Source organism: Poecile atricapillus, chromosome 17 (genome assembly GCF_030490865.1).
Source record: "Poecile atricapillus isolate bPoeAtr1 chromosome 17, bPoeAtr1.hap1, whole genome shotgun sequence".
Lineage (NCBI taxonomy): Eukaryota > Metazoa > Chordata > Aves > Passeriformes > Paridae > Poecile > Poecile atricapillus.
In genome coordinates this window covers 6255152-6281704 of record NC_081265.1, presented here as the reverse complement: position 1 = coordinate 6281704, position 26553 = coordinate 6255152, and the positions used below count along the sequence as shown (strand labels likewise).

Below are 26553 nucleotides of genomic sequence, written 5' to 3'. Positions count from 1 at the left end.
TGTGCCCAAGGATGCCTGAGGGAGCAGCAGGTGCAACCACCTCCTGGTTCCTGCCTCCTGCCAAGGCAAAGCCATGGCACAAAACCTTCCCCAGCTGAGACCCTGCAGCAGGTCCTTCCCTGAGCCACTGACAGCTCCCAGGCTGCCCAAATCCACCCAGGGGAAAGGCTGGTGAGCACATTCCTCAAACCTTCAAACAGCTGAATCCCTTCAGGGACACGCGACTCCTTGATGGTGGTGAAGCTTTGCCTAAAGCTTCTTCTCAGGTTCAAAGTTTTTTTTCCCTGGCCATTGCTCTTCCAAATGCTGCAACAGACTAAATTTCTCCCCGATGCCAGTTTGGCCTCAGATTTACAGCCCAAGCCCCAAAATCTGCTGCTGCTTGTGAGGTACTTCGAGAGAATCACAGCAGAAAGTGTTTATTTCCATCATAAAGACCTGCTTTAATATTTTAACATAAATCAAGCTGCGCTTTATGGTGATAATAAATTTGCTGGCAGAAACTGCTTTTGCAGCCTGAGGCAGCAGAGCAATTCAATTTGTTTGGCTTTAAGTGTAAGGAGCCGTAATTGAGAAGGGGAAAGTACAGATGTTTTCATTGAGTTTGCAGCTAGCACCCAGAGTTGCAGGAGGCTAATAGAGAAGAGGCGAGGGTCTCCATTAGCCTCTTCACTTGCCATTTCTCCTTGGCCTGCAGCCCCATCCATCACAGCCATTCCCTCCAGGAATGGTTGCTCCATGCTTAAGCACGAGGAAGAAAAGGATGGAAAAAGAAGTCAGACTAAACCAGATGTATAATGTGCATTTTATTGGTTTTAATCCCATTTTTAAAAAAACTAATTACAGTTAGGACAAAGTATCATGTGCGAATCCGCAATAATGAATTGTTAGTGCTGATAATGGCCAAATAAAAATAGACTTATTCATGATGAGTGAGAGGAGAGAGCTTGTGCCCTGCACCATGGGGTCACCCAGCATCCCCCCCCAGCCAGTGCTGGCTGCACTGAACCATCCCCTTCCTGCTTTCTCCAGTAATTTTTAAGGCATTGCTACGTTATGTTTTATATGAAAAATGTTCTCTGCTGTAGAGCTTCTTTCTGTTAATCACCCCAATTCCTCGGATATATTTGTTTTGCTGCTGTGCAAGGACAGCAGGTGTCTAGGAATTCATGGTTATTTATTTGAGAAGCACTCATGCTCCTTGGGGAGCACAGTCCTTCCCAGTAAGCTACCACAGCAAAGGCTGGGGCTGGAACACAAGCCCTCAGCACCCCATTGCATCCAAAACCTGGATCCAAGCAGCACTTGAAGGTGCAGCCCCTCAGAAGTCACTGTCACATATTGTTGAGGAGGAGAGAAGGACACACGGCCAGGGAAGAAAAGGCACATCTTTAAATATAAGAGATGGCAGGAAAGAGGGTGCCAGGCTGGACTCCCTCCCCCCTGAGAAGGGAAGGGAGAGTGAAAGGAGATAAAATAACAGAGAACCCTGTTGCTTGGCTGCAATGAAATGTGAAGGCAAGAGACTGAAATGGGCACGTGGAGGGCAGGGGCTGAGCCAAGGGCCTTGCAATGCATGGGCAGCTCAGGGCAGACAGCTCTCAGCCTCTCCATTAACCCACATGTGTGCAGAGGAACAGCCCCCTCATCCTCTCCAGCTTCCAAAGGCTCATTTCATCAGCATTCAATTCTCCCTCCAGCTCTGTCCAGCTCCCACACAGGGGGCTCCCAGCTCAGCTGCCCCATGAATCTGCCCTCCAAACTACTGCTTCCTAAACAAGACACCAGCACCAGATACCTGTAAAATACCTTCTTAATTTGGTACTGAAGATGCCACATCAGATTCCCAGGAGCACTTGAAAGTTTAAACTCACTAGCAGGGGCTGCCAATGTCTGTTTAAGATCAAGCTGGAGAGAAGATGAACAGTCTCTCCAGATTCTCTCCAGGCAGCTCAGCAAGGACACAGTGGCAGTGCTCAGGTTTGAGAGGTGCAGGGTTTTGCTTTAAAAGCCATGAAGTGGTTTTATACAGCTCCAGGTACTTGCATATTCCCCCAGGAGGAGCACTTCAGGTCATATGGAAACCAGAAAGTCCTACTTGAAAACAGAGCTTGATTAAAAAGAGCTGCAGTTCAAAGCTTGCTTTAGTGAGCAATGACATTTAATACTGCAGCAAGCGCAGAGGGCAGGAGGATCTGACATGCACCTGGCTTTGAACCTACTCTGATAACAGACAGTTTAAAATAGTTCAGGTGAAAACTTTTAAAGTTCTTCCTTCTGTCAGGAAAACCCGTATGATCTGTGCCCCAGGGCTTCTGAACACAGGACCCGGTGACAAAGCGTGGTGTTACAGTGACCACAGTCATCCTAAAAGCAGAGACTCTCCTAGAGCTGCCTAAGGTAGGGGCAGCCCATTTACGAAAGAAGAGCAGGAGCAGCCCCAAGCCCACCTTAACCCTGTGCAGAAAGACAAGAGAGGGAACTCGAGCCCAGCTCCAGCAGGGTTTCAAGGTTTACTCCTTTTTTCGGGAGCTCTGCTGCTGCAGGCAGGGCTGAGCCAGGGCACAGCCGCTTCCTCCTGGCACCGGCTCATTCCCCTGAGTTAACACCCACCTTGTTTCAAGGCTAATTACCCAACGGGAGCCGGGAACGCATCAGTGTGCACAGCCGGAGCCTCTCGCGTGTCAGGACTGGGTAATTAGCACCTCCCCAGCCCACACAGATCCCGGCCGCTGCACTCAGGGCCTGCCTGCTCGTACCAGCCCCGGGCAAAGCTGAGAAACGGAGAAGGGTGAAAAGCATCTCTGCCGGTGAAAAGCATCGAGTCATGTGCCGGTGCTGAGGGAAGCAAGGCTGATTTTCTTTCCAGTGGGAACAGCTGTATTCCTGCATGCAGAGGGGCATTGTTCTGCCCAACTGAGCTGCCCTAGCACAGAACAGGATGGAAGTGTGAATGTAAACTTCCAGGCTGGAGAAATCCAGCTCTAAGCAAAAGACCCCCAATCCCAGGCAATGTGCACAAACATGATAATGCTTCTAGAAAAAGAAAATGTAACAGCACAAAATTATTTCCTTCTGAATTAGGTCTATTTCCACCCTTATGTTTTCCTTCAGTTGGCGCAGGAGGTTGGTCTGAAGGAGTCTCAGTAGAAAGAAGAGACTCAGTTATCCCAAACTCCTGCTGGATTCTGCACAGCACATTCCTGCCTTTGGGAGAATTGACATTTAGTGACACAGCCAAGGTTGTCTCTCCTGTGTGCTGAGACCTGCAGCACACAGAGAACCACAGAGGGACAGACAGAGAACGTGCTGCTCTGACAGAGCCAAAGGCAGGAATGGCTGGACACTGGTAAATGGTGCAGGCTGCCAAGGCTTTGTCTGAGAACCAGAACTGTAACAAGGCTGAGTCCACTCCATCCACACCCAAAGTGGAGTGAAGAAAGTCTGTGTCATCATGCCAAACAGCCTGGAAACTTCCCTTCATACTGCCTCTCCCCCTCACTGCACAGTTCCAGAGGGGGAGCGGAAATGCTGGAGTCTCTGGAGCTCCAGAGGGAGTGCGCTGCTAACCCTCATCAGAGCTTTGATTCACTCAAGACAATGTTTGCAGTCACAAACACGAAGCAAGAGAAACCCCAAATGAGCACGAACACAATCCAGAAGCTGTGCCGGAAAGGGGAGAGGTGTTTGTTCACAGTCCCACTGCCGAAGACCAGCTGAGTGTCTTTCCGACTGCAGTACGCGAGGAAAGCTGGGATGAGATACTGGATCCCATTCCCAGCATAGGCTCCCGTGATCCCCACCAAGGACTCCAGATCATGGGTGCAGAAAGCCACCAGCACTGGGGGAATCAGCGTGATGGCAGGAAAGACAATCCTATCCACCAGCCATGGGTAGGTGCCCCCTTCTCTGTGGAAAAGGGTCTTCCAGTTGTTGCGCAGGGTCACTGCGATGATGGGGAAGTTGGTGCTGATGGTGAAGACAGGGAAGAGGCCCAGGAAGTACCGAATGAAGGCCATGCTGATGATGTCACAGTTGGTGAAGTTGAGCGTGTACATGTCCATGAGGGTGTCGTTGCGGAAGCAGTAAATGGCAGTGAAGGACAGGAGGCTGTAGAATGCCAGGATCAGGATGTAATCGAGCAGCACAAGCTTGTTGACGTGCTTCTTCTTGGAAATGGGGGTGATGAGAGATGGCAGGGAGTGCTGGCACATGAAGGAATAGACGCACACCCCAAACAGGTTCCGGATGCCCGAGAGCTGGGCCATGGACGGGTGACCTTCAGCTTGGCCTCTGCTGATGCGGACGAGGGCCAGAATAATCATGAGGATGAAAGCTGGAAAGAGAGAGAAGGTCTCAGGTCAAGCCCAGGCCTGCACTCCCCATGACCTCCTCCCATTGCACTGTCAGTCTTGGCACCAGCTCTCTCCTGCTATGCAAGAGCATCTCCTTATCTCTTTGATGCACCACCTTATCTGAGGGTGCTACATAAAAGGTGAGGTGCACAGGAATTAATAATGATTTGCTGTCAATGCCACTCAGCAGATAAGGGAATGGGCTCAGGCATCTCCCTCCAGTCTTCTTCCCACAGGGACTCACCCTCCCACCCCCAAGAACACAGGGCTGTGCTGAGCCCTTAGAAAGCAGAAGGCTGACATGGCTGGTGAACCCTAAGCCCTCAAGGGTTTTGGTCCATGGATGCTTCTCACATCCATGTGAGACGTTTTGCCACATACACACTGGTTAAGCATCTTAATTTCAAAAAGGCTGTGAGATGTTTGAGCTCTGACTTGGCTCCAGTCAACTCCAGCAATATTCCTGCACATTTCCAAGTGGACTGTGGTTTTCAAGACCTCCCCTATGTGCACAGGAGCAGCGGCTACTAGCGAGCTTTCCTGTCCCTGGGATCTGTCAAGCATGATAGAGCAAGAACTAGCCAGCCATTTCCTGAGCAGGAGGAACAGGCTGTCTGTAGCTAATCCCAGGGTGTAGAAGCCAGTCTGGAAGGGACTAAAGCAGCACTGAAAGACTGCTATTAAAATTCATGGTTTCTAGACAAAAAGTCTGCTCGTCTACCCTTTACTTTTGTCAGGAAAAAGCTTAACAACATTTTACAAAGCTTATTACAAATAACAACGTGCCAGGGAAAAAATGAATTGAGGAGATTGGGCTAATGCCCTTATTACTCTGGGGGTGGAAATTTGAGCCAGAGCAGTTACTGTGAGACTCTCATTCCTAGCATGGCATATAAAAGCAGCCGAAAACTAATTCTGGAGTCACAAAAATTGCATCAACTTGGAAAAGATGATCATCAGCTGCTGGAGTTAACAAGTAATGGGTAGAAAAGGACCTGCCTGGCAGGGCAGCAAGCAGTGAGATTTACAGTCTGGTGCTGCAATGGGTGGGCCACTGTGGCTTGCACAGAGCTGTCCTTGCACCAGTCTGAGGCACAGGAACAGAGCCATGAATTATCAGGTAATGAAAAAATCAACAAAATGCTGAGACAACTACTACAGAAAACTACCAATGTCATTAATATAAATCCAGAGGAATTAAACAGAGCAGAGCACAGTTCAGGTTCATAGGAGGAGGCTGGCACCAGTGCTAGGAGCTGGGCAGGCTCACCATGGGGCTTACTCTGTGCCCAGCCCTGCTCCCCACAACATGTGGCTGGAGATGGGAAACCCTGCCAGGAATGGGACTAGGGAAAATAGTTACAGACCAATTAGTGAATGCTGCTTCTCTTGTGCCCAGCAAGAGCAGATTAACCTTCCTGAACACTTTCTCCTGTACACCCCCAGCACTCTCCAAAACCCTCTCTCAGAAATTCACATTCTCCTGCAGCAAACACCAGCTCTATGCTGAACCCTTCCTAAGCCACATGCTGCATTCCATCCTGTCCTACCTCAGAAAACCTCTCGCTTCCAACTGTTTTTAAGTGACAGAGCACATCTACCAGCCCTTCCCAAACACCACACTGACAGCAGCAGATCCATTCCCTCACGGTACCACAAGGCCAGGTCATTTTGGGAGTGCTAGGCTCTATTTCCTCCCCCAAGGGCAGTCACGGAGAGCTGCTCATGGAAGGCAACTCATTGCTCTGGGAGTGTGCAATTCCCCCTGCCTTCACTCAAGCCCAGCAGGTGAGGGGCACTGTGAACAGGGGTACAGTTGTTGTGCTTCCCCCAGTGCTCCCTGGAGAAGAGATGCTTGCCAGCCATATCTGCTCAGCAAGAGACCCAGAAAGAGCTGTGTTCCAGGTGATGTGACATGGCTGCACTCCCTGGGGCTGCACCGGCTACAAGGAAGAGGAAAAGATGCCCTGAGTAATAAGGCAAAGCAGGTTGGGCAGCTCTGGAAATGTGCTGAGACTGTTCCTTTCCTTCTTGCCTGGGAGAGGTGGTCAGGCTCTGCAGCCCCATCCTGAGCTGGTCCTGTATGTGGGCTGTGACTCAGGAGTCTCACACCTCTTCCCCTGCACACTGACAGTGAATCTCCTCATGCTCTGCTCAACAGAGTAATGAGTGACCTATTTCCATCCCCCAAGCCCACTCTCACCATTGGCTCAAAACCCTGCTTTCTGCAGCAGTGCCAACAGGACCAGGTCAGGGGAACTTTCAGGCAGGAACCCCATCCTTGAAGCATCTCCCACAGACTCTCCTCTGCCCTGACATGTGCTTTTCTGGCAGGGAACACTGAAGGAACAGAATTCTTGTGGATTCCATAAATGATGGACGGCCTTTGGCTTAAGCAACTAGAATTTAATACATTTGTTTTTCATTAAATATGCATTTCAGAAATTTATTAAAATTACAAGGAGTGAGGATCCAATACTAAGATCCAAACTAGTTTTGCTTCCAACAAGGCAAGCTCTGTTTCCCCTGCCTTAGAACTGATGCTCTGCAGATGCTAGATCCTTGAGAGAAATGGTGCTGGGTAAACTGGATACCTCCCCTGCACAATTCCAGCCTCAGAAAGGACAACAAAAGCCCTGCCCCATGGTTGTTTTCTCTCAGTCCCTGAGGCAGAAGAATTCCTCCCTCCTGGAAGTGGTGAGCTAAAACACTTGCCTGTCAAATTTATCTCTCTGTCCCTGAGAGAAGGCGAGCCAAAAAACGAAACTCTGAAACCTAGATATGGTTTGGATGATAAGTCAAAATGAAAAGAAGATGACAGGCTGATGGACAGGCAGCTTTGAGCAGAAAAGAGGCAGCACAGGATCCTCAGGCACACACAAAGCTCCCACTCACATCCCCTACTCAGGACAGCAGGCTGAAGGCAGTCACACGACACTATTTCATGTCACCTACTGTTGTCACATCAGCTGTCCAACAGTGTTCTTTCACCACAAGGATCCTGGTGAAGGAAGACATGAATTCACAAAAAACCCTTGACGTGTTCCTCTCCACACAGAACAGAGGACACAAGCAACGTGTTCTAGGGATGAAACACCCTCAGACCATGATCAACAGTACCCAGAGCCACAAAGCAAGGTCAACAGTGATGGCACTATGGATTGTTAGTTGGTAACATGAAAAATTTGCTTTAAACTTTGTTTTTTATAAATCAAGGGTTTTGCTTGTCCTGATTTTTCCACAGTGTACAACCCACTCCAAGCCCCCACACCACAGATTTGGCAGTCAGCAAGGCACAAGGGCCACTTCTTGTCTCATCTTCTCTGCTCTAGATGTTTGAGCATCATCTCTAGTGAAGGATCTAAGTAAGACTGAGGAAAAAAATAAAAGAGGGGCTATGCCATAAAGGAAAACTTGTGATGAATCTCATTCCAACCATCCAACTGCTTCTCTTTGCTTCCTTCACTATTTGAGGAACAAATGTTCTTCTCAGATAAAGCAAACCTTTGCAGTCAGCTACTGCTGCCTCTCCTGCTTGACTCCGACACTGATTCAGAGAGGGCAGTTCTGCTCTGGTTCTTGCAGGTGAAGTAAGGATGAATATGGATGAGCTGATGTCCAAAGTAGTACAGTTTGGGAAATATGGGAGTCTGGGGATATTAAGAAATACATTTTTGTGCATTTTGATAGAAACATAACAGAGCTGCAGAGAAGCAGTGAAGATAATTTAGCCATTCTGAGCTTAAGGATCATTTTACAGAGTTGGAGAAAACACCTCTGTAAATGAAAAATGGTGTTTGTACATGAGCTTCATCTCTCTGCAGAAAGGCTACTGCAGAAAAGAAAATAAGTCCAAGCCTCAAACACATTTTTTTCCCTTGTCATGGTAGGTTCCTGCAAGAAGCAATGCTCAGAATGAGTTTCTGGTTTAACCCCTCTCTGCATCCTTGCAAGACATGGTACTTGTGAGAAGTTCACATCTTCTCCAGCCCTGTCCCTACTCCCATTCCTCCCTTTACAATGAAAGCCTGGAAAGAACATCACCATGCCTGCCTGCCACCCTTTTCAGGGATGGCAGTGGTCTGAAGCCACCCCATGCCTGGCTGCTCCCCTACCCCCCAGCCATTTGTCTGAGCTGGTGCCATGACATGTTTGTGGCAGGGCCATCAGTCACCACTGGCTGACAGTGTGACAGAGCTTTCCTGTCCAAGCAGAGAATCAATATGCCAGGAAATAATGATAATGGATCACCCTGTCCCAACACACACCATTTGCTTCCCTTTTCATACATTAAGCAGCATGATGGATTCCAAGAGGAAGATGTTTTCAGGAGCTTCCTAAACCCAGTTTCTTTAGAAAGGGGAAGATTTCTTCCCACCTCAATCCTATATCAAGTCAAAACACAGCAGGCCACTCTTAAACAGAGAAACAGATCTCATTTAGTTTAAGATTAGGCAGCTCCTTCATAGAAAGGGCATAAAAACAGGAGCATCTGCTCTGTACACACTGAATGGCCCAGGAACATGTCAAGTCAGTGCTACCTTCTGCATCTCCACCTGACACTTGTGCTGTCTACTTCCCTGCTGATGTCTTTCTAGGATGTTAGTGCCCCTTCTCAGAGCCAGCTGCCTGCTGCCCTCCAGCAGTGATGTGAGCAAGCTGAAGAGCCCACTGCAACTCTGGAACCACCAGGCATTTTGGATCCTGTAGCATTTGAAGTATTAAAGCACAGCTGGAGTCCAACATGCTGGCAGAACAAAGTATCTGAAATTAAGACATTGATTTTTAAATTTAAAACTCATTTAGCCGGTTTCTCTTGCAGAAGCTATATCCTGCCACTTGTTCATGACCTTCAGTCCTCCACAAATTCCAGAGCAGCAACTGATTAAATCCTCCAGCCTTCAGAGGGGGTTTCTATATGAATTGACAGTAAAGAGGTAACATGAAAACCAGGTTTGCTCCATTAGATGTGGGAGCTGGAGTAGTTAAGGATCAGATTTGACAATGACAGAGCCTAAAACACCATCTCTAGGAAGATGAAGGATTTATGAGTGCAGAGACTGTGTGGAAACAAGATGGATACGTTCATAGAAGACAGCAATTCTCTGGAGAGAAACATCAGAAGGAAAAGAGGAGGGAAATTACTTCCCAGAAGAAAGGTATGAGCAAAAGTTATGGAACATCACTGTGGCTCCTTCCTCTAATGGAGAGCAGGGACTTGCCCAGAAAGTGTTACCCTCCCTACCCCAAAGCCTGAGGCAGGGTCCACATGGCAGGGGACTGTTGCTCATACACAGAAGTGTGACACAACTCACCAAGAAGGCAAAAAAAAGCCTCTCAAGCACCTCCATTCCCCCAGGCCTGGCTTGTTCCTGCTGCAGTCAACTCAGATACTGCTGCCTTGGGCCAGGTGGAGCTCCTTTTCTCCACAAAGGGAAATTCCATTAAACAAGTACTACCAGGACTTTTTGGCAACCCAAAGTTCAGTGGAGCTTCTCTGCTCTAAGGGAATATTTTCCCTGCTTTTCTTCATCAGGCTTGCAACACCATAACCAAGATTTACAAGTAGCTTCCCCAAATGTGGTAACAATGGCTGTCATGAAACCAGCATAGCTACCCCATCTCAGCTCACATCAGCTGGTCCCACAGACATCTGCACACCAGCAACAGTTCACAGGGGAAAAATGGCCCTGCACTTGGGCATTTATCACAGATGTTTTTTCTCAACATATGAGAAGGAAAGAGCAGCCAGCAAGGCTTGTTTGCTTCTGATGGAAAATTACCCACGTAGTTTATGGTACTCTCTCTGCCAGTCACCTTCGGCAGAAGAACTATAAAACCTCTGCGACCAGGACTCTGTTCTCAGCTCTGCTGCTGGCTTGGCCTATCAGCTCTGACAGTCACTTCTTTGTCTATGTCAGAATTTACTCTTCTGAGAGAAGGGAATAAGACACACTTTGGTGTCAATGTGAGCCTGAACTATGGCTGTGCATGCTTTGGAAAGCACTGGCTGCAGAGCGTGCATGTCCCGTGAAATCCAGGTGCTCTGCAGACTCAGCCACATCCTGCCCATCCTGCCTTGGGCCCTGCACAGCAAAGTTTTTTATCATCTTGTTCTGCCAACATCCACTCTGAACAGAAAACAGCTCTTCATGCCACAGCCCCACTCTGAAAACCTCTGTGAGCACTGTCATCCAGACCCTTCTGCAGGGTTGAATGGGCCCTTACATTTCCAACTCCCCTTCTTCAGCTCTCAGACCCTTCAGTGTCTCCTGCTACCTGAAAAAAGTGCTCTCTTCAGGAGCATCAGCTCCTCAGGCAGGATCTCAGTGGTCCTGTCCAGTACTGCAAATCACTCTCCATCTGTGTCTGAAGCTCACAAGGCTCCTTCTCTTATACAGGCATTGCTTCACCCCACTGCCCCCCACAAACAGCACTGAAATGAGCTCCTCAGCCGACAATTCCAAAAGCAGGCATGACAGAAGCACAGCATTTTAACTAACTCTTCATAAATATATTCACTTCTCTTAGTGAATTATTTACCCTGGGCTCTGGCAGCAGCTTCATCTGCTCCAAAAGGGATATAAGAACATGAAGTAACTTTGTTGAAGCAGCTTGTCAGAATGAACATGCAACAGTGTCCTGATTTACAGTCCAATTCCCTCATCCTCCTGTATGCCCTGCAGTGTGAAAGGAGAGGGGCAGAGATCACAATGATCCCTCCTTAAGCTATTTGCAGAAAGCTCAATTTCTGATGTGAAAAGAGGCCACCTACCTTGAGGACTGTGGGCACTGGCAGACTAATTTCTCAGCAGGAGACTGGAAATTCAGGACTTCAGATAACTGTGACCACCTCCTAAATCAGCCTCCTCTGTAACTGTCAGTCTCAGCACCTGAAGGGATGTAGCACAGTGACTCCAGGTTTCTGCAGCACAGGTAGTTCTGCTGCTAAGGATGGCAGTGACAGTTACCTGAGTCTGCTCGCAAGGTGAGATGGTCTGAGACCAGTTCTCTGCAGAGCAGTGCTGTAAACAGCAGGGCTCTGATGGAAAGAGCAGAACTACCTGAGAAACCATAAGATAAAGAAAGTCAGCCCCACTAGCATGCTCTGGACAGCCCTTTCCTAGTTTCTGCCCCAGAAACCTTCTACCAAGTAGCCTGGAAGGGGATGGGATGGAGAAAATAAGGGTTTGACATAGACTTCCCAGCAATTCTTGTCTTCTTTCCCTCCATCTTATTGGACAGGGAAAAGAGCTGGGGTAGAGATTTTACTCCTGAGAATGTAATTGTGAGATCATTGTTTGGACAGGGTTGGGAAGGTTCTGTCTCAAGGGCTGCATTTACTTGAATAGATGTGGTGTGATCCAACAGGGAGAGGGAACTGAGCCTGTTCAACCAAACCCAGAAGTTTATTACTCTATAAACTATCTCTTCATTAAAATACAATACTTTCTAATAACTACAATACAGCATCATGAGCAGCACACAGAGCACAGGCCCCACGTGGGAGCTGTCTGGGAACATTTGGCAGAGACAATTTAAAGACAGCAGCAATAATCACACTACCAATGTCTTTAGAGCCAGCAGTCCTCACCTACAGAGCTGGACATCTTGGGCTGCAACAGGCTGCAATTAATCGGGTTAGCTGCTTAATACACAATAGTCAGTGTTTGCTGCTCAGCTCCACCAAGCGCTGTCCTTTTGTTATCTTTCCTAATCCATATCCTATCCCATGATGCTGCTAGACAGTTATTATCCCATATAATCCAATAATGAAGAGGTAGGGCTGTGCCCCAGTGAGCTGTATCCCCTCTCCTGTGAGAGGTGCATGGGATTTGCCTGGCTCAGTCCCTCTTGTTGAGCTGTGCCCTTCAGCAGCTCACCCCTAACAGCACTCACATGATCAGGATTGAAGAAATGAGAGGGGGAAAAAACCAGCTAGATAAGCAACTCTCTTTAGAGAGCAATCCATCTTCCCCATAGATTTAAACCCTCCAGGAAAAAAAAAAAAAAAAAAAAAGTGTCTGAAATCCAAACAGCAGAATTGGAAATACCAACAGCTCTACATTTATTGATGGCTTCAGCCTTCTGCAAGAAGCCCTGATCCAATAACTTTGTAAAAGGCCTGGAAACAGGCTCCAAAACTGGTAAAGGAATTGAATTGACCTAATGACAGCTCTACACTTTCCCAAGGCTGAGGTGGAAGAGAGCTGAAAGGAAGGCAGGACTTGCACTTTGGGGAAGGACCCTCCTCACCCCATAGGAACAATTTGTACTCACATGGCCCCAAAGCTGGGTGAGCCAACACGGTTCTAACCACAAATCAAAACAAGGCTTCACTGCAGGAACCATTGCCAGGATTTAAACCAAATGATTTTTCACTGGTTCACTGGCCCTTTCTCCAGGGAAGCACAGCAGGCAGGCTCCCTGTTGCACCCCTTAGGGTACCTCTGCTCCATCTCCCAAGGCAGATTAGGTACCTGCAAAAGGCTGACAAAGCAGTCTGAAGAGCTTCTGCATTGGGAAAGGGATGAGAACTCAGGTAGGCAAAGCCTTACTCATCTGCCAGCTCCTGGAGTACAGAGATCTCTAAGCAAGGATAAGGCCAGCAGTTCAAGCACCAACTGCTGCACTGAATTTAACCACTGGCACTCACCAATGCCAAGTGACAATCAGTTCTGCAGCCAAGTGTGTAAGCTGCTACTCTTCAGACGACTGGCAACAGCTCAGTTCCTCGGTTCCTCTGCCACCAGCCCCACTCCACCTGGAGACACAGATCCACCCTCTGTGCTCCAATCAATCCTGGCAGGGAAGTGTCTTGCCATGCCAGCCTTCTTTCCAGATGAGCTGTCCATGATCAACAGGCCCAGACAAGGAGGACCCACTGTCTGGGCTCTCAGGCAGCACAACACTTGAGCTTGTGAGCTCCCCCTTCAGCTTTCTCATTTTATAGGCTTCAGAGGTGCCTGTCCTGGCTTAGTCCCTTATCCTGGGAGGACGCCAGATAAAGGGCTGATCCTTGGAACATCTCCACATTCTTTGAACTGGCCCATTTTTAATTTCCAGCTCAGATCCCAGTCTTTAAGCCTATTTTTCAGAGAGAGAATGAATTTTTTTTTATCTGTGAGGTGTGGAATGAAACTGCTGTAGGCTTTAATAGCCAATGTGCTGCTTGTGATGAGCACAAGGCTCTGGAAGAGGCTGGTGACATCTGATTATCACTTAGATCAGGAGAAAGATGGAAAGCAACTTTCAAAGGCAAGGCTGACACTGTTGCAAACACCAGCAGAAATGACCTTCACACACAGCTAGCTCTCTCTGCTGCCAAGAACCATCCTCTCAGCTGCTATCATCTGAATCACCAGTACACCTGGGGCAGTGCTGCTTTACATCAGCCTCTTCTGCTCTGAAATCCAGGGACTTTCCACCGGGCTGGGAAGAAGGGTCTGTTGTGGGTCCTGTGGGAGGCACAAAGTCTTTATTGACCTCCCAGCTCAGGAGGCTTGATTTTTTCAAATCATGATGCAAAGCATGGGTCAGATTCCCATCCACACCGAGCCAATGAGCACAGGTAAGCTGGATAAGCAAGCCACTGTCCACATGGGAAGGTTTTCTTTCCTCCACACATAAACAGGTAGGCAGGAAGCTGCAGTGTTGCTCTACTGCTCAGAATGCTTTGCAGAACCACCCTCAGCACCACACGGCTAAAACCAAGGAAGGTGAAGGAAAAGCACAGTTCATACCAGGACAAAGAGTTCACATCTGGCCATTGGCATGCAGGCAGGGAAAGTCCAGAAGACCATAAAACATTACCCAAGACCATTCTTTAGGATCTAAGCTCTCTAAACACCAACCTGTGTTAACTCACAGCCCTGCTTTTGGAGGAGGGGACAGCAGTGATGTGAGGACATGGGAGAAGCCAGCTTGACAAATCTCAGCAGTAGGGGATTGATCCTCACCCTAGGATCTGCAGCAAGAGCTTTTCTCTGCTCCCTGCATCACATGGCTTTTTGACAAATTGTCTTTCCCAATAAATCTATCCCTCATTGTACACATATGGAATCTGTTCTTCTAAGTAGCCACTGAGGTGCTGTCAGGGTCATTAACTATCATTATCTGGGGCAGCTGTTCCCCAGTGTGCTGATGCAGGAATCAATCAGGCTAAAGCATGAATTTCCCCTACACTTTTCCAAACACTGCCTTTATACCTCTCCATCAAGCCATGAAAGAAAGGAACAGTTCTGCCATCGTGCCAAGGTTTAGCAATCCTCATACTGGAAGGAGCTGGCTAAAGGGAAAGCAATGGCAGATAAGGCAGGCATCAGACTGTCACAGAGACAGGATGAGGTCTGACTGATGTCTTTACCAGGAAAGAGGAGGCAGGGAGATTGGAATCAGGCCAGTCAGCTGAGCAGAGATCACTCTTTTAAAGAAAAAGAAAAGAAAGACCAACAAAAAAACCCCATGCAAAACTTCTTCATTTCCTTTAGTACCCCTTAATGAGATAACCTCTTTCTCTGAAGAATGGGGGGGCTTTCAAACCTTTCATGTGCTCAGACAACAAAGGAGAAAAACAGGCATTGAGGATTTTCACACCATCCAAAGTCAGGATTTATTAACTCAAACTATTCAACATCTGAGACTTGAGAGCTTAAAATCCAACTTAATTTTCCTGAGTGTCAACTGCTTAACCCCATCTCAGGAATTCTGTAGAACAGAAGAGAAGTAGAGGATCTCTACTTCTCCGCAGTGACTGCCAGCCACCTCCAATAAGGATGAATTCACAGAGAAGAGACAATACCCAATTGCAGACAGGTCAAGAGTATGTGTGTAATGGAAAATAGTTAGAGAAGCAGCTTTTCTTCTTATTCCAGTGATAGGTATAAACAGAGTTATGTTTGAATGGTCTGGATTAACACACCAGGAGACTGTTAACCTGCAGAAATGCTGGTCATTAACCTGCAGAAATGCTCTTTATTAGCCCTGAGTATCAGTCACTCTGTCTAGGTGACACAAAAATAGACAAACATGAACATAAATCTGCACAACCCACACACACCTCTCAGCCTTTAAGGGCATTTACACACAAGCCAGGTATGAGGCAGCTGCATCTTTGAATGACAAAGGCATTGGGGAAAAAAAAAAAAAAGAGTAATGTCTTATTTTCCCCTTCAGGGACTGATCTGTCTTAACAGAAGTTCTTGGCAATATTTTGGAAAGAACCCCTGGGAGCAGGACTTCCTGGTTTGGGGGTTTTCAATGGAGCACATCCTACCATAAAGAAAAACAGAGGAAAATAAATGCAAGCAGATGATAAAACTAAGGGTGGAAAGTCTGACAGAAATGCCTTTTCCTCTCAGATCAAAACAAAGATTGTCCAAAGTCTATTGTGCATATTCTGTGAGAATGAGAAACTTCCAACTGGTGGGTATCACTGCAAGGACCCAGACAGGAAACCGCCAAACCTCTTATGCCCCTCATACAAATGAGACTAAAACCTCATTTACCATGTCATGTCTGACTGAGAACAATTTGTTTAGTTTTAATCAGAAATTTCATCCTAGACTAAAACCTTTCTCCTCAAAGATTTATTAGGCCTGCACAATTGTCCTCAAAGAGGTTGTTTTGACAAGCACTTGCTTCCAAATAAGATCTTGCCAAAGAGAAGCGTCAGCGGCGTGACTCAGGTTCCATCAATGGTAAAGAGGTGGCCGAGCCTCTGCCAAGACTCACCTATCCATCTCATGAGGGACGTCATGATTTGAAGATACTTGGTCTTCTGCACATTGAAGAAGGTGAAAGGACCCAGGAGGAGCGTGAATGCTGCCTGAAAGGACAACAAAAATCACAGATTAAAAACCAGAAATTCTGCCGGCAAGATGAATTTATCAGAAGAACAAAGCTTGCATTGAAATTTTACCTCTAGACATGTCTGTTTGTCATGAAGCTTTCTTTGTTGCTTAATTTTACAGCTAAGTTGGCTGAGACATGGGGTCAAGTAAGCTGTTGGGTATCAGAGGACATGCCTCGGGCAGAAGTGGAGCTCAGGATCCTCTTGGCTCTCAGCCGTTTGCTATCACTGCAACAGCACTCCTTTACTGACACATTTCAGTAAAAGCTCTCAGTGCAGCCTTACAGAACATTAAATATTAAACTGTGGCCTCTTTGCCCAAGTACATTCCCAGTTTAGGTATGAATAGCAATAGCCCTCACCAGTCTGCTTCCATTAACATTGATGGGGTGGCTTCGGGATATCCCAGGCTCAACAGCAATGGATGAGCTCTGCCTAGAGCTTTTTTCCTCCATGCTTTAAGGCACCAGTGTAAAACATAGAGGGTTTTTTATACATGTAAAAACTGACAGTGGGAAGCTACAGTGTAACAGTTCAGCTCTTGAAAGCTGAAAACCTGTGCAAAGTGAGAAAAAAAGTCATCAGACACTCATAAGAGAGATCTTAATTCAGTCTGGAAAGTAAAGGCTTTTCAATGAAGAACTTCCTCACTGCCCTCTTGGATGTCTGTTAAGAGACCAGCGTTTCACAGAATTACAGAATGGTTTGGGTTGGAAGGGACCTTGAAGATGATCTTGTTCTAGACCTTCCTCTAGATCAGGTTGCTCAAAGCCCTGTCCAATCTGGCCTTGAATACTTCCAGGGATGGGGCAAATTAAATTGGGGTACACTGCAGCACCAGTCTGTTGCATCTCTTCCAGCTGGGCTGCAAAATACATCCAACAAAGATCCATCCTAAGAATCTGGACTGTACAGCTTCCTATGAGAGTTTCTTCTAGCACCTCCTAGAGCACTCAAGGCAATCATGCTATCAGCCCATGCCCAGAGGTGACACATCCTGTGTGGCACTGTCACCTCTGTTCAGGCACTAAGCAGCACTTGAGCCTTATCTACCCCAGAGAGAAAAGGCTTCACTGTAAGAAACAGACCTTGGCTGCAGTCTGAACATAGACTGAAAGAAGCTACTTTGAGTGAGAAGTAGACTAAATGGGCGTTAGAGAAGAGAGCCATGCCTGTCCTCCATGGGATGGCACCAGCTAGTGATACACTAACAGGTTCAAACGCTGCAAACAGGCAAAGCTTAGAAAGCCACAGCACACACAGCATAGGTTTGTAGAGCATCCCAAAGAGATTTTTAAAGACAAATATTCAACATTAATATTTACACATTGCTCTTTTCCATGACTTCTTAAAGCAGCACAAGAAAAGGTGTCACCAGAAATGAAGAACTGGGACTCAAAGGGGCAGGTTTGCCAAGCCTCAAGGTCTCTGTCAGCCTCAACAGAGTCAGGACAGAACAGAATCCAAGCTATTTTAAGACTAGCACAACCCCAAGAAACCTTTTTTGAGACAGTTTCAGAATATCTGCAAGGCAAATTGGAAATGCCTCGCATCACAAAAATTCTCAGGTGACAAAAGTAAACCCAGAAGGGGAGCAGGGGAGAGAACCCTTGGTTTGACACGTTGCTTGGTGGGGATATATTCTGATCAGAGACCATTGCTTACACTGACTCTTACTTTTACTGCTCAGATTAAAATAAAAAGGACAGGAAGCATGCACAGAATTCAGATTTGTAAAGCAATTGATGGTTGTTGGAGGAAACACTGAAATCACACAGAATACAATGCCACAGGCATAACTGGCAAGACTAAGAGCCAAATCAGGTTTAACAGTTATGGGACTTGAGGTTTTAACATAGAAGCAAACCAGTCAGTTACAAACCTTCTTTTACTCTTCTCATTCTTGTTCCTTTCTTCAAATTGGGACCTTAATTCCACTCTCCTGCCGACTAGGGACTGCCACTCCATCCCAGAGCAGCGCACAATCCCCAGCAGACTAAATAAACCTTTGATTGAAAAGTGATGCAGGGCAAGGACCCAAAGCAAACAAAAGTTGACACCAAATGTCTTACTGACAAATATTCTTGAGTTTATAACTAATCTCTTTCCACCTTCTGTCCCAACACTGCTCAACGCAACCTCCCTTCAAATCAGTTTATAGCTCCTGTGTCAGAAAGTGCTGAACACAGAGAGACGGACTGTGATAATTAAGGATGTGATAATTAAGGAACAGGTGTCTGCTGAAAATGAGAATGCTCCAGAACCAATTGGCAAAATAGCCCCTCAAACCATAGCAAGGATTGACACTAAATTGCTAAGCACCATAGCAGCTGGGTCTGAAACTCAGCTTTGCCTTGCCCACAGAGGAAAGGAGACATGTCAAGGTGGATTTGAGGCTCAGTTGTTGAAAAGCATCAAAAAGCATCCTTAGATACTAGAAGAAGCTGGATGTCCTTCACCTTTTGCAGTTTTTCTCCAGTCCTCAGAGCACCTTAAACAACCAAATCCATTCAGCAAGGTTTTTAACTCCTCCTCTCTGGCCATTACTGCTTAATTCATGCAGAAGAGATAAATTGTGCTTGAATGGTTGAATGATCCCCCCCATCCTTTAGGATGATCACTGTCTTCTGTTCTTAACCAGATCCTGGTCCAAAGGAGCCAAGTGAGAGATTAATTCTAGTACAATAGAAATTTATTATTTTTTCCATTTGACACTAGTGATGTGTCAGTGATCCAAGATGAATATCCACGGATCAATACAAACAATGCTAAAGCCTGCAATGAGATGAGACTGCCTTGCTTTGCAGGGATTTGTGCCAACCACTTTTAGGAAAGGAAGCTACAGAACACACTGGACTGCTTGGAAGAAGAAAGCCTGTGCAGAACTGGATATTAAACATCCAGATCAACATAACTTTGAAGTGAAACTGTGAAACTTAACAGGGTTGAGCACAGGGCAGGAAAAAGGGGCCAGTTTCTCACCAAGAGCCAGGACATGAGGACAAGGACTCAGTCCCTGGATTAGAGATAATCTCACCATCAACCATCAGGACAGTACCAAGGCCAGGAACCTTATCTAAAAACACATCCCAAAAGGATGAGAAGTGACTACAGTGCTTAGCAGGAAGATGTCTACTTCCTCTACCTTGCTGTGCCAGACACCTCAATGCTCTTCCAACCCATTAAGTTAATTAGTTTCATAACTTTTCCCTAAGGAAAAAGTAAGCCTAAATAAGCACCTCAGACATATAGCCAAACTTTCCATCTGATATTTTCCAAGCTCCAGCCTCTCCCAGAGGGAACTAATTCACAAAGTACTTCATTACACATGTAATTCAAACAATCTAAAACCTACATAGAAAACTGTACCAGTCAACCCTGTCAGAAATCAAATATGCAGAGCCCCAGCACATGAAAAAAACCCTCCCAAGTTTTCCAGTTCACCTCTTGAGTCAGCTGAGGTATTTTCTAGGAGTTCATCATTCTCTTCCTAAGATTCAGCAAATAAACACACTGAAGGCAGAATGGGCAAAGTCTGCTTTGATTAAGATTGTTCTGCTAGTGAAGTGGTTTATCAGAAACAAGCAGGTATAGGGGGCTGTTTCATTGCTAAACTAAAACAAGTTAAAGGAATGCTTTCTTCAGCTAAGGAGGAGAACTGAATCTATTAAATGCTGTTTAAATTCACAGGATGACTGAGAGGAACCATTACAGTGCTTTTGCACAGGACTGGCTATTAAGAGTGATTCCTTCATTTCCCTCCAAGCTCCTCCATTACATGGGAAAGGCCAGGTAAATCACCAGGCTCATAGTGGAGGGTATATGGAATCCACACACAGCATGTAAATGCAAAATTCTTTATTTTTTCTTCCTTTCTCATGCTGAAAAAGAGCATGAAAATCCAGCACACCAATGACTAAAAAAGACTGTGTTTTTGTCGCTTTTACTGACATTTCCAGTCAAAAAATGAGAAACCAGTGAGGGTAGAAGAAAGAACAGCAGCTTGTCATCCTGAATTACACTCTTCCCTGCAGGCTAGTAGGAGCCACAAGCAGCACATCAGCTTGCTCAACCCCTGGGAGGTTCCTCCCACCAAGCCAAGCCACAGCAACCCAGGCACCAAGGTTTGGGATCTTCCCTGAGCTGGAAACTCAGCTGATACCACTTTCCCAGCCTCTGCACCTGTCAGCTCTCAGTATTTCAAAATGAAAAAAGCAGGCTGGTCAACCGGAGTCTTCTTGCCACAGGGGAACTAACTAGGGCTTACCATTGCCTGGAATATATTTATATATATATATATTTATATATTTCTAAAAGTATATTTTATTAAAGCTCTTATGTTAAAACTTGGTTACATAACCTTGTTTATTGGATTATCTTATAAAAGCAAGAGTAAGACCAAGCGTTAATAGAACATCTGGTTGGTTTTTATCAGCTTAGTTGCAGCCAAGAGGGCCACCAAGAGAGCTCTCAACTACTAAGTGATGGCCACCTAATGCCAGGAGTCTTTCAGATCACACAGACATGCTTTAAGCCACTCAGAGGGCTGTTTGACCAAACAGGTTCTTTATTGACCTGAAGGGTCCATCTATCACTCTGAACCAGTACAGTTCAATAGCTTTCATCTGCTGCTCAGCATGTGGCTTTTACAGCAGCAGCCAATACAGCTCAGGAAGCACAATTAGCATCCAAAACGTGGCTGATTCGTGTATTAGATACAGTAGTTACAGCATTATGGCTAGTGCCTGCATACATTTGCAAGAGGACCATCTGAAAAATCAGCCTCATTCATAATTGTCCTCAGAACTTGCTTGTTTTCATGCTACACAAACTCATCTGTAAGAATTGCATCTGTTTTTGGTGCTTGCCAAGTAGTGAATTAAAAACAGTAGCTATTGCTTCTTATTGATTCAGAGCCTTGAAACTTTCAGAAAGATTGGGCAGAAGCAGGGTATGTACCTGAGCAAATTGAGACCATAATTGTTAAATGCAGCAAATGTGCCAGGAGCAGCACAAAAAGTGAAAGAGTTTTTGAATAAAATCATTTGTGCAGCACAGGGCTATCATACCAATGAGAAGTTATAATGTTTCAGAGAACAGAGCAATGATCCCTCAGTTTTAATGTGAAGATGGAGAAGAGGTGCTGTAGTGCCCACTCCTTAGATATCCATCTCTTTGGGCCCCCAGCCACCCTGCCTTTTCCTTTCCTCCTCCCTGCCTTTCACACCCTCATTCAAAATTAGAACCCACCCCAAACCGTATCATTCCTTGGAGTTCTTGCTTTCCTTTGATAGAAGTGACAACATCTCAGACAAACTTCACTTTAAGACGGTATCAGCTCCATCTCTGCAGATAATTATGTTTAGATTTCACAGCTGCTGAGCAATGGTACCTCTGCCCCACAAGACAGCATAGCAAATAACCCTACTCTAAAAAGGGGTAAAATAAGAGCTCATTGAAAAGGCACTGGTTTAATAAAACAGATCACTCTGGAGAGTGATCACTCACTTGGTAGACTTTCACACTTTTGCAGTGTCAAAAAGCCAAGAGCTGAGTGCTTGATACTGGACTGTGGGTACAAGAAGATACAGGCTTGACTGGACAAGCACTTCCCAAAGGAAGCTTTGCTTGATTCAGTGCTCAGATGAAAGGAAAGTCTCCTTGAGCACGGCAGGAAACGGCAGACATTTCTTACATGCTGTCAGAAGTGGCAACTCTGACACTCGCTCTGCTTCTGCAAGATGTCCCTGAGCTCAGAGTTATTTCACAACTCAGATGAGCACTCGAAGGGACAGATGAAACAATCCAACAAAACCAGACTGCACAAGTACAGAGAGCAAACAAGATATCAGGGAACTGGGATACTCTGTTCCCACCTCAGGTGCCTTCCACTAGACTGAGTCACATGTAGAGGAAAAGAAGTCCAAAAAGCAAAACTGGATTTATTGGCATGAGCACAGGTCAGAGGTTTTATTCTTGGTTGGAATGCTGAAGCAGACCTTTAGTAATTCCTTAGGAACTGGTGCTCTGTTCAAACCCTCTGGGAATTTTTAGGGCTGACTTTGGAGAGAAATATTAAATTCATGTTGCTTTCCCCACTCTTGTTTGGAACTTCTAAATAAAGAAAACAGCTTCATGGCATTTCAGACCTACCTGCAGCTCTCCCAGCACACGCCTGCAGCCTCTGCAAGCTCCTCTGTACCCACTTCGAGTTGTGGCTACTGCAGCGCTACCCCAAGGTGGGCTCCAGTTACTCCTGCTGGGGCCCCCAGCTCTTTTCAGCTAAAACATCTTAAGAGAAAAGGGTCTTGAGCGTGGTGTCCTCTCTGCCATCTCTCATCCCCTTCACCAGGGTGATAAGGCCATGTTTCTGTCCTACATGAGCTCATATCTCAAGCTACAGAGCCAGATGGCCTATCAGCAAGGGCAGCAATCCAAGCTTTCCTTGGTAATGCTTTACCTCTTGCAGTGGACAGTACAACTATAAATACATGGAAAGAGTCTGATTGTTCAGGAAGGAGCTTTTTAAAGAGCTAAAAAAAAAAAAAAAAAAAAAAAAGCTGAAAATCCACAGCCTCTCAAGGCTGGAGGCAGGGCTGCTGTGCTGATAGGCAGCAAGTTATCAGCAGACAAGCTGTTATGAAGCTCAGAGCTGGTTTAAAAGAGATAAACCAGCCACAGAACAAGGATTGCCCAAAGAAGTCGAGCAGCAACAGGGATTTTAACCTCCAGATCCCCTGCAGAGTCAGGAAGTCACAATGGAGGGAGGCCACAGCCACCAAAAGGTCCACAAGGAATATTTATAGCTGAAGAAACAAGGGCAGTTATGCTTTGGGTACAGCAGGCAGCTGCCACAGCAGCTCCAATAATTAACGTGCTGCTCTTGGAACACCTGGCAGAGCTTTATAATCATAACTCACACCAGGCACATTCCTGGCATTGAGGAGCCCTTACCCACCTTCTTCCCCAGTTCCTTCAGGCAGGGAGGAGGTATCCTCCAGGAATTAAGACCTCGGCTGCTGCCAGGCTGCTTATTGCCAGTGAAGTAAAGTGGCCTTTCACCCACAGCACCATTTAAACTGGATGCTGCCTCCTACAGTTCCTGCTCACTGCCACAGTGATCCTAATGTGTCTTCCAAAATGGAAAGACCTTCTGCAAGGGATGAAAAGAAGTGCTTGCATCCCCAAAGATACCAACTTCAGTAGATCTGAATACTATCTAGAGATTTTCAAAAGCTCTAGCCTAGCACCAGCATTTGATTCTAACTGCCTAGCAGCAGGAAGATGTAGTCATCCCAGCTCCCTAAGCTCTGATCTTGCTGGTCATTCAACACACCAAAAACTAGCTATGAACTGGGCAGCCTCCACGTGGACCTTGGAGGCCAAGGCAGAAGCAGCACAAAGACAGCAAGGCAGTATTTGAGGGAGCTCCTCTCCTCCTCTCCCATCCTTCTATCCTTACTCAGGGCTTCAGCCTGTTTCTGGAGCTGGTCAATCTCTGAGCACCAGGAACTTTCCACTTTGGAAAGAACACCCTCAAATACCAGTTCTTTCTCCACTTAAATTGAAGTAATTCAGGCACAAAGTGTTCTCAGAACGTCATTAGGTGCAAGGATTCTGTTCCTGGCATACCTGGGGTATGCAGGATCACAGCCAGCAGCAAGCTTACACTCTCTGGGGTAAATACACTTCCATTATCATTTTTCACAAGAGAGAGATAGAGGCCAACAATAACCCCGAGGTGACTGGCATCTAATTTTTCATCATTGGAATATTTATGGCACAGCCGTTTGCAGCATCTTGTAATCACTTTACTGCCTCCTTGACCCCTGGTTCCCCCTTATTCTGCATCTCCTAATTGCATCTGAACAAGCAGGAGGGAAGCAGCAAAGTGGATAGATGCAGGAAAGCAGAATGCTTGGCTTGTGATAGTTGGAAGGACAGTAGAGGAGGTGCAGAGCCAAATTTGGCTGTACCCCCCACCACCAGCTTGCTCTGATCTCCCACAGCATACGGAAGTGGAGCTTTCCTCCTCCTTGACACTGGGTGACCTTGAGGAGTTGCTCTCTGCCTCCCCAATTCATTAGCATGGTATGAGAGATTAATGAGTTTCCTCCAAGAAAGTGTGAGGGCATCATCTTTATACACAAATACTGCCCCAAATTCCTGCATATTTGTAGCCTCTCCTGGCAGGGCATTGGCAACTACAACAATATTTATATTGACTACAAAAGCCCCTGGGTTAGACAGCACAGAGCAAAGGAGATGTGGACCAGCATGACACGGATGCACAGAGGGCCCTGCAAGCATGTCAAGCTACAAGCTGCCAGGGTTAGGAGGTACTTGGGTTCAGCAAGGATGAATGTTCCTGACGGCCACTAAATCCTTGTCTGCCACAACACCAACAGTGTTTCCACCACTAAGCTGTTATTCGTCCTCTTTACTTTTTTCCCCCTACAAACTTCTCAGTTGAGTTTCACAGGGTTCTCCAGCTGCCTGGAGGATGTAGCTTCAGGGGCAGCATCATCCTTTGAACTGTGTCATGCAGGAGTTGCCTGAAGGGAAGTCCCTCACTTTGAAACTACTTAGCACAAAAGAAGAGATAAAGCCTTGTTGCCCGGGGCTAGTGGGGTGTCTGTTTACTTCCAGCCTTCTTCCCCACACAGTGCAAACCAAACAGGTGCAACAGGCCTGGGAGATCAGCTCTGCCCCAGAGCATTATACCGACTTCAACTTACAAGATAAATCCCAGCTGTATTATTTGTATTTATAGACCTGCTTACAGAAGCATGAGCTACGTATGGGATTTGCTGATGTAGTCCAAAAATCCACATTTTTGGACAAGAGCGTCAGTGATCTCACTCAGACATACAGTGCAATTTAGGATGGTGTTAAGTTGCAGACTTATTTAGGAGTAAAAAGATAGATGGGTCTGTCCAGAGCTCTCCTCCACAGTTTCTGATAATGTTCATAGCAGCAGAACTGAACAGTTCTGCAGCCCTGGTACTTTCTACCTGTATAGTAAGGAATTAATGGTAATTTCAGGGGATGAGAGATCAAGACTGCTGTCTTGCTCAATGAAAACACCGATGTGAATCAGGCAGCAAGGTCAGATCTCTGTTTAAAAACAAAGCTGGTGCTAAAGCACCGAACAGAATACTGGAAAATATGCTGTTAAGAAAAAGGCTTATATTGCATTTCCCAGGGGATTGTTTAGCTGACTTAACAGATCTTCTCCAACTCTGGCTCCTAGAATGCTGTCACAATCACTGCAAAAAGTAACACTGCACAGGGGAAATGTATTTATTACTTATTTTCTGTAAATGTTCTGAAAATTTAAGATTTGTGACTCTGTTGGAACAGCCTAATCCAATAAAGGAATTTTTAAAAGCCCTTTTTAAACCTTTACCACTTGGTGTAGGGAGCGGGTGATCACATGTATTAGTTCTGACACCTGCCCTATTCAGGAGAGATTGGTCTCCACTATCAGGAGAGAACAGTGTCAGTTTTGGTGCCTTGCTGCCCAAGTGAATTGACTCCAAAGGACAGCTTTATTCAGGGAAAGCAGCAGTGTGGTCTCCCAGCCTTGCTATGCAGCAGGGCTGTGGTTTCAGCCCAGTATCACCTCTGATGAGCTCCCAACTGCAGAATGTGCAGAAAAGCAAACAGAGATCTATCTAGAGCCAGTGCTTCACCTAGTTTGTTTAGCTGGTTTGCTTCCAAGGTTCATGACCACCATCCAACACCACTGAAGTCAAATCAAGCACTAAAGTGTGGAGGATATTCTTTCTTGGGAAAGCCAAGAGTGTCTGAGCTCACTGATGGCCTCTGCCAATTATATCTCTGTATTTCTTGCACCTTGCTTCTCTGAAGGGCTGGTAGCACCTGCAGCACACCTGGCCATGTATTCAAGCAGCACCACAGCACCTTTCACTTCCAGACAACCCTTGCCAGCCTGCTGGAGGTGCCAGAGGGGCAGGATTGATCCTTTGGAAAAGCTCAGCGTCCAAGCAGCAAGCGCAACCCAAGCTCTACTTAGGAAAAACCCACTTCTCATTGTGAAGTAAACAGACGGCTCTGTACAGAAAACACATTCCAGTCCCCTGCAATATTGATTTTCCAGTGAAAAGAGACAAGCTAATCCATTAATGTTAGTTGCTTCAAAGTGTGGTCTTGCAGTTGCTTCAGTCTGGTCCCAAAGGCTGAGTCTCTCACCCAGTGTTTGCCTTCTGGCTGCTGTTTCTTCCACTCAAAATGCCATCAGTTACAAGGAAGCAATAAAAATCACCCATCAGAAGCTGCACCCATACAGCTCTTAGGTCACTGGTACAACAAGTTTATATTTCA

At 46.3% G+C, this 26553-nt stretch overlaps 1 protein-coding gene across 4 annotated transcripts in view; it reads right to left on the bottom strand.

The window, feature by feature from the left end:
• Positions 1–791: 791 nt before the first annotated feature.
• The window catches only part of TMEM104 (transmembrane protein 104), a 44258-nt gene continuing 18496 nt past the window's right edge, over positions 792–26553 (bottom strand). For all 4 annotated transcript variants that reach the window (XM_058852538.1, XM_058852536.1, XM_058852539.1 and 1 more), the window contains exons 9-10: positions 16089–16182; positions 792–4336 (exon numbers count right to left, since the gene is read on the bottom strand). In XM_058852538.1, coding sequence (XP_058708521.1) covers positions 3576–4336; positions 16089–16182 — 855 coding nt within the window. In that variant the 3' untranslated portion in view covers positions 792–3575. The remainder of the gene's footprint in view (positions 4337–16088; positions 16183–26553) is intronic.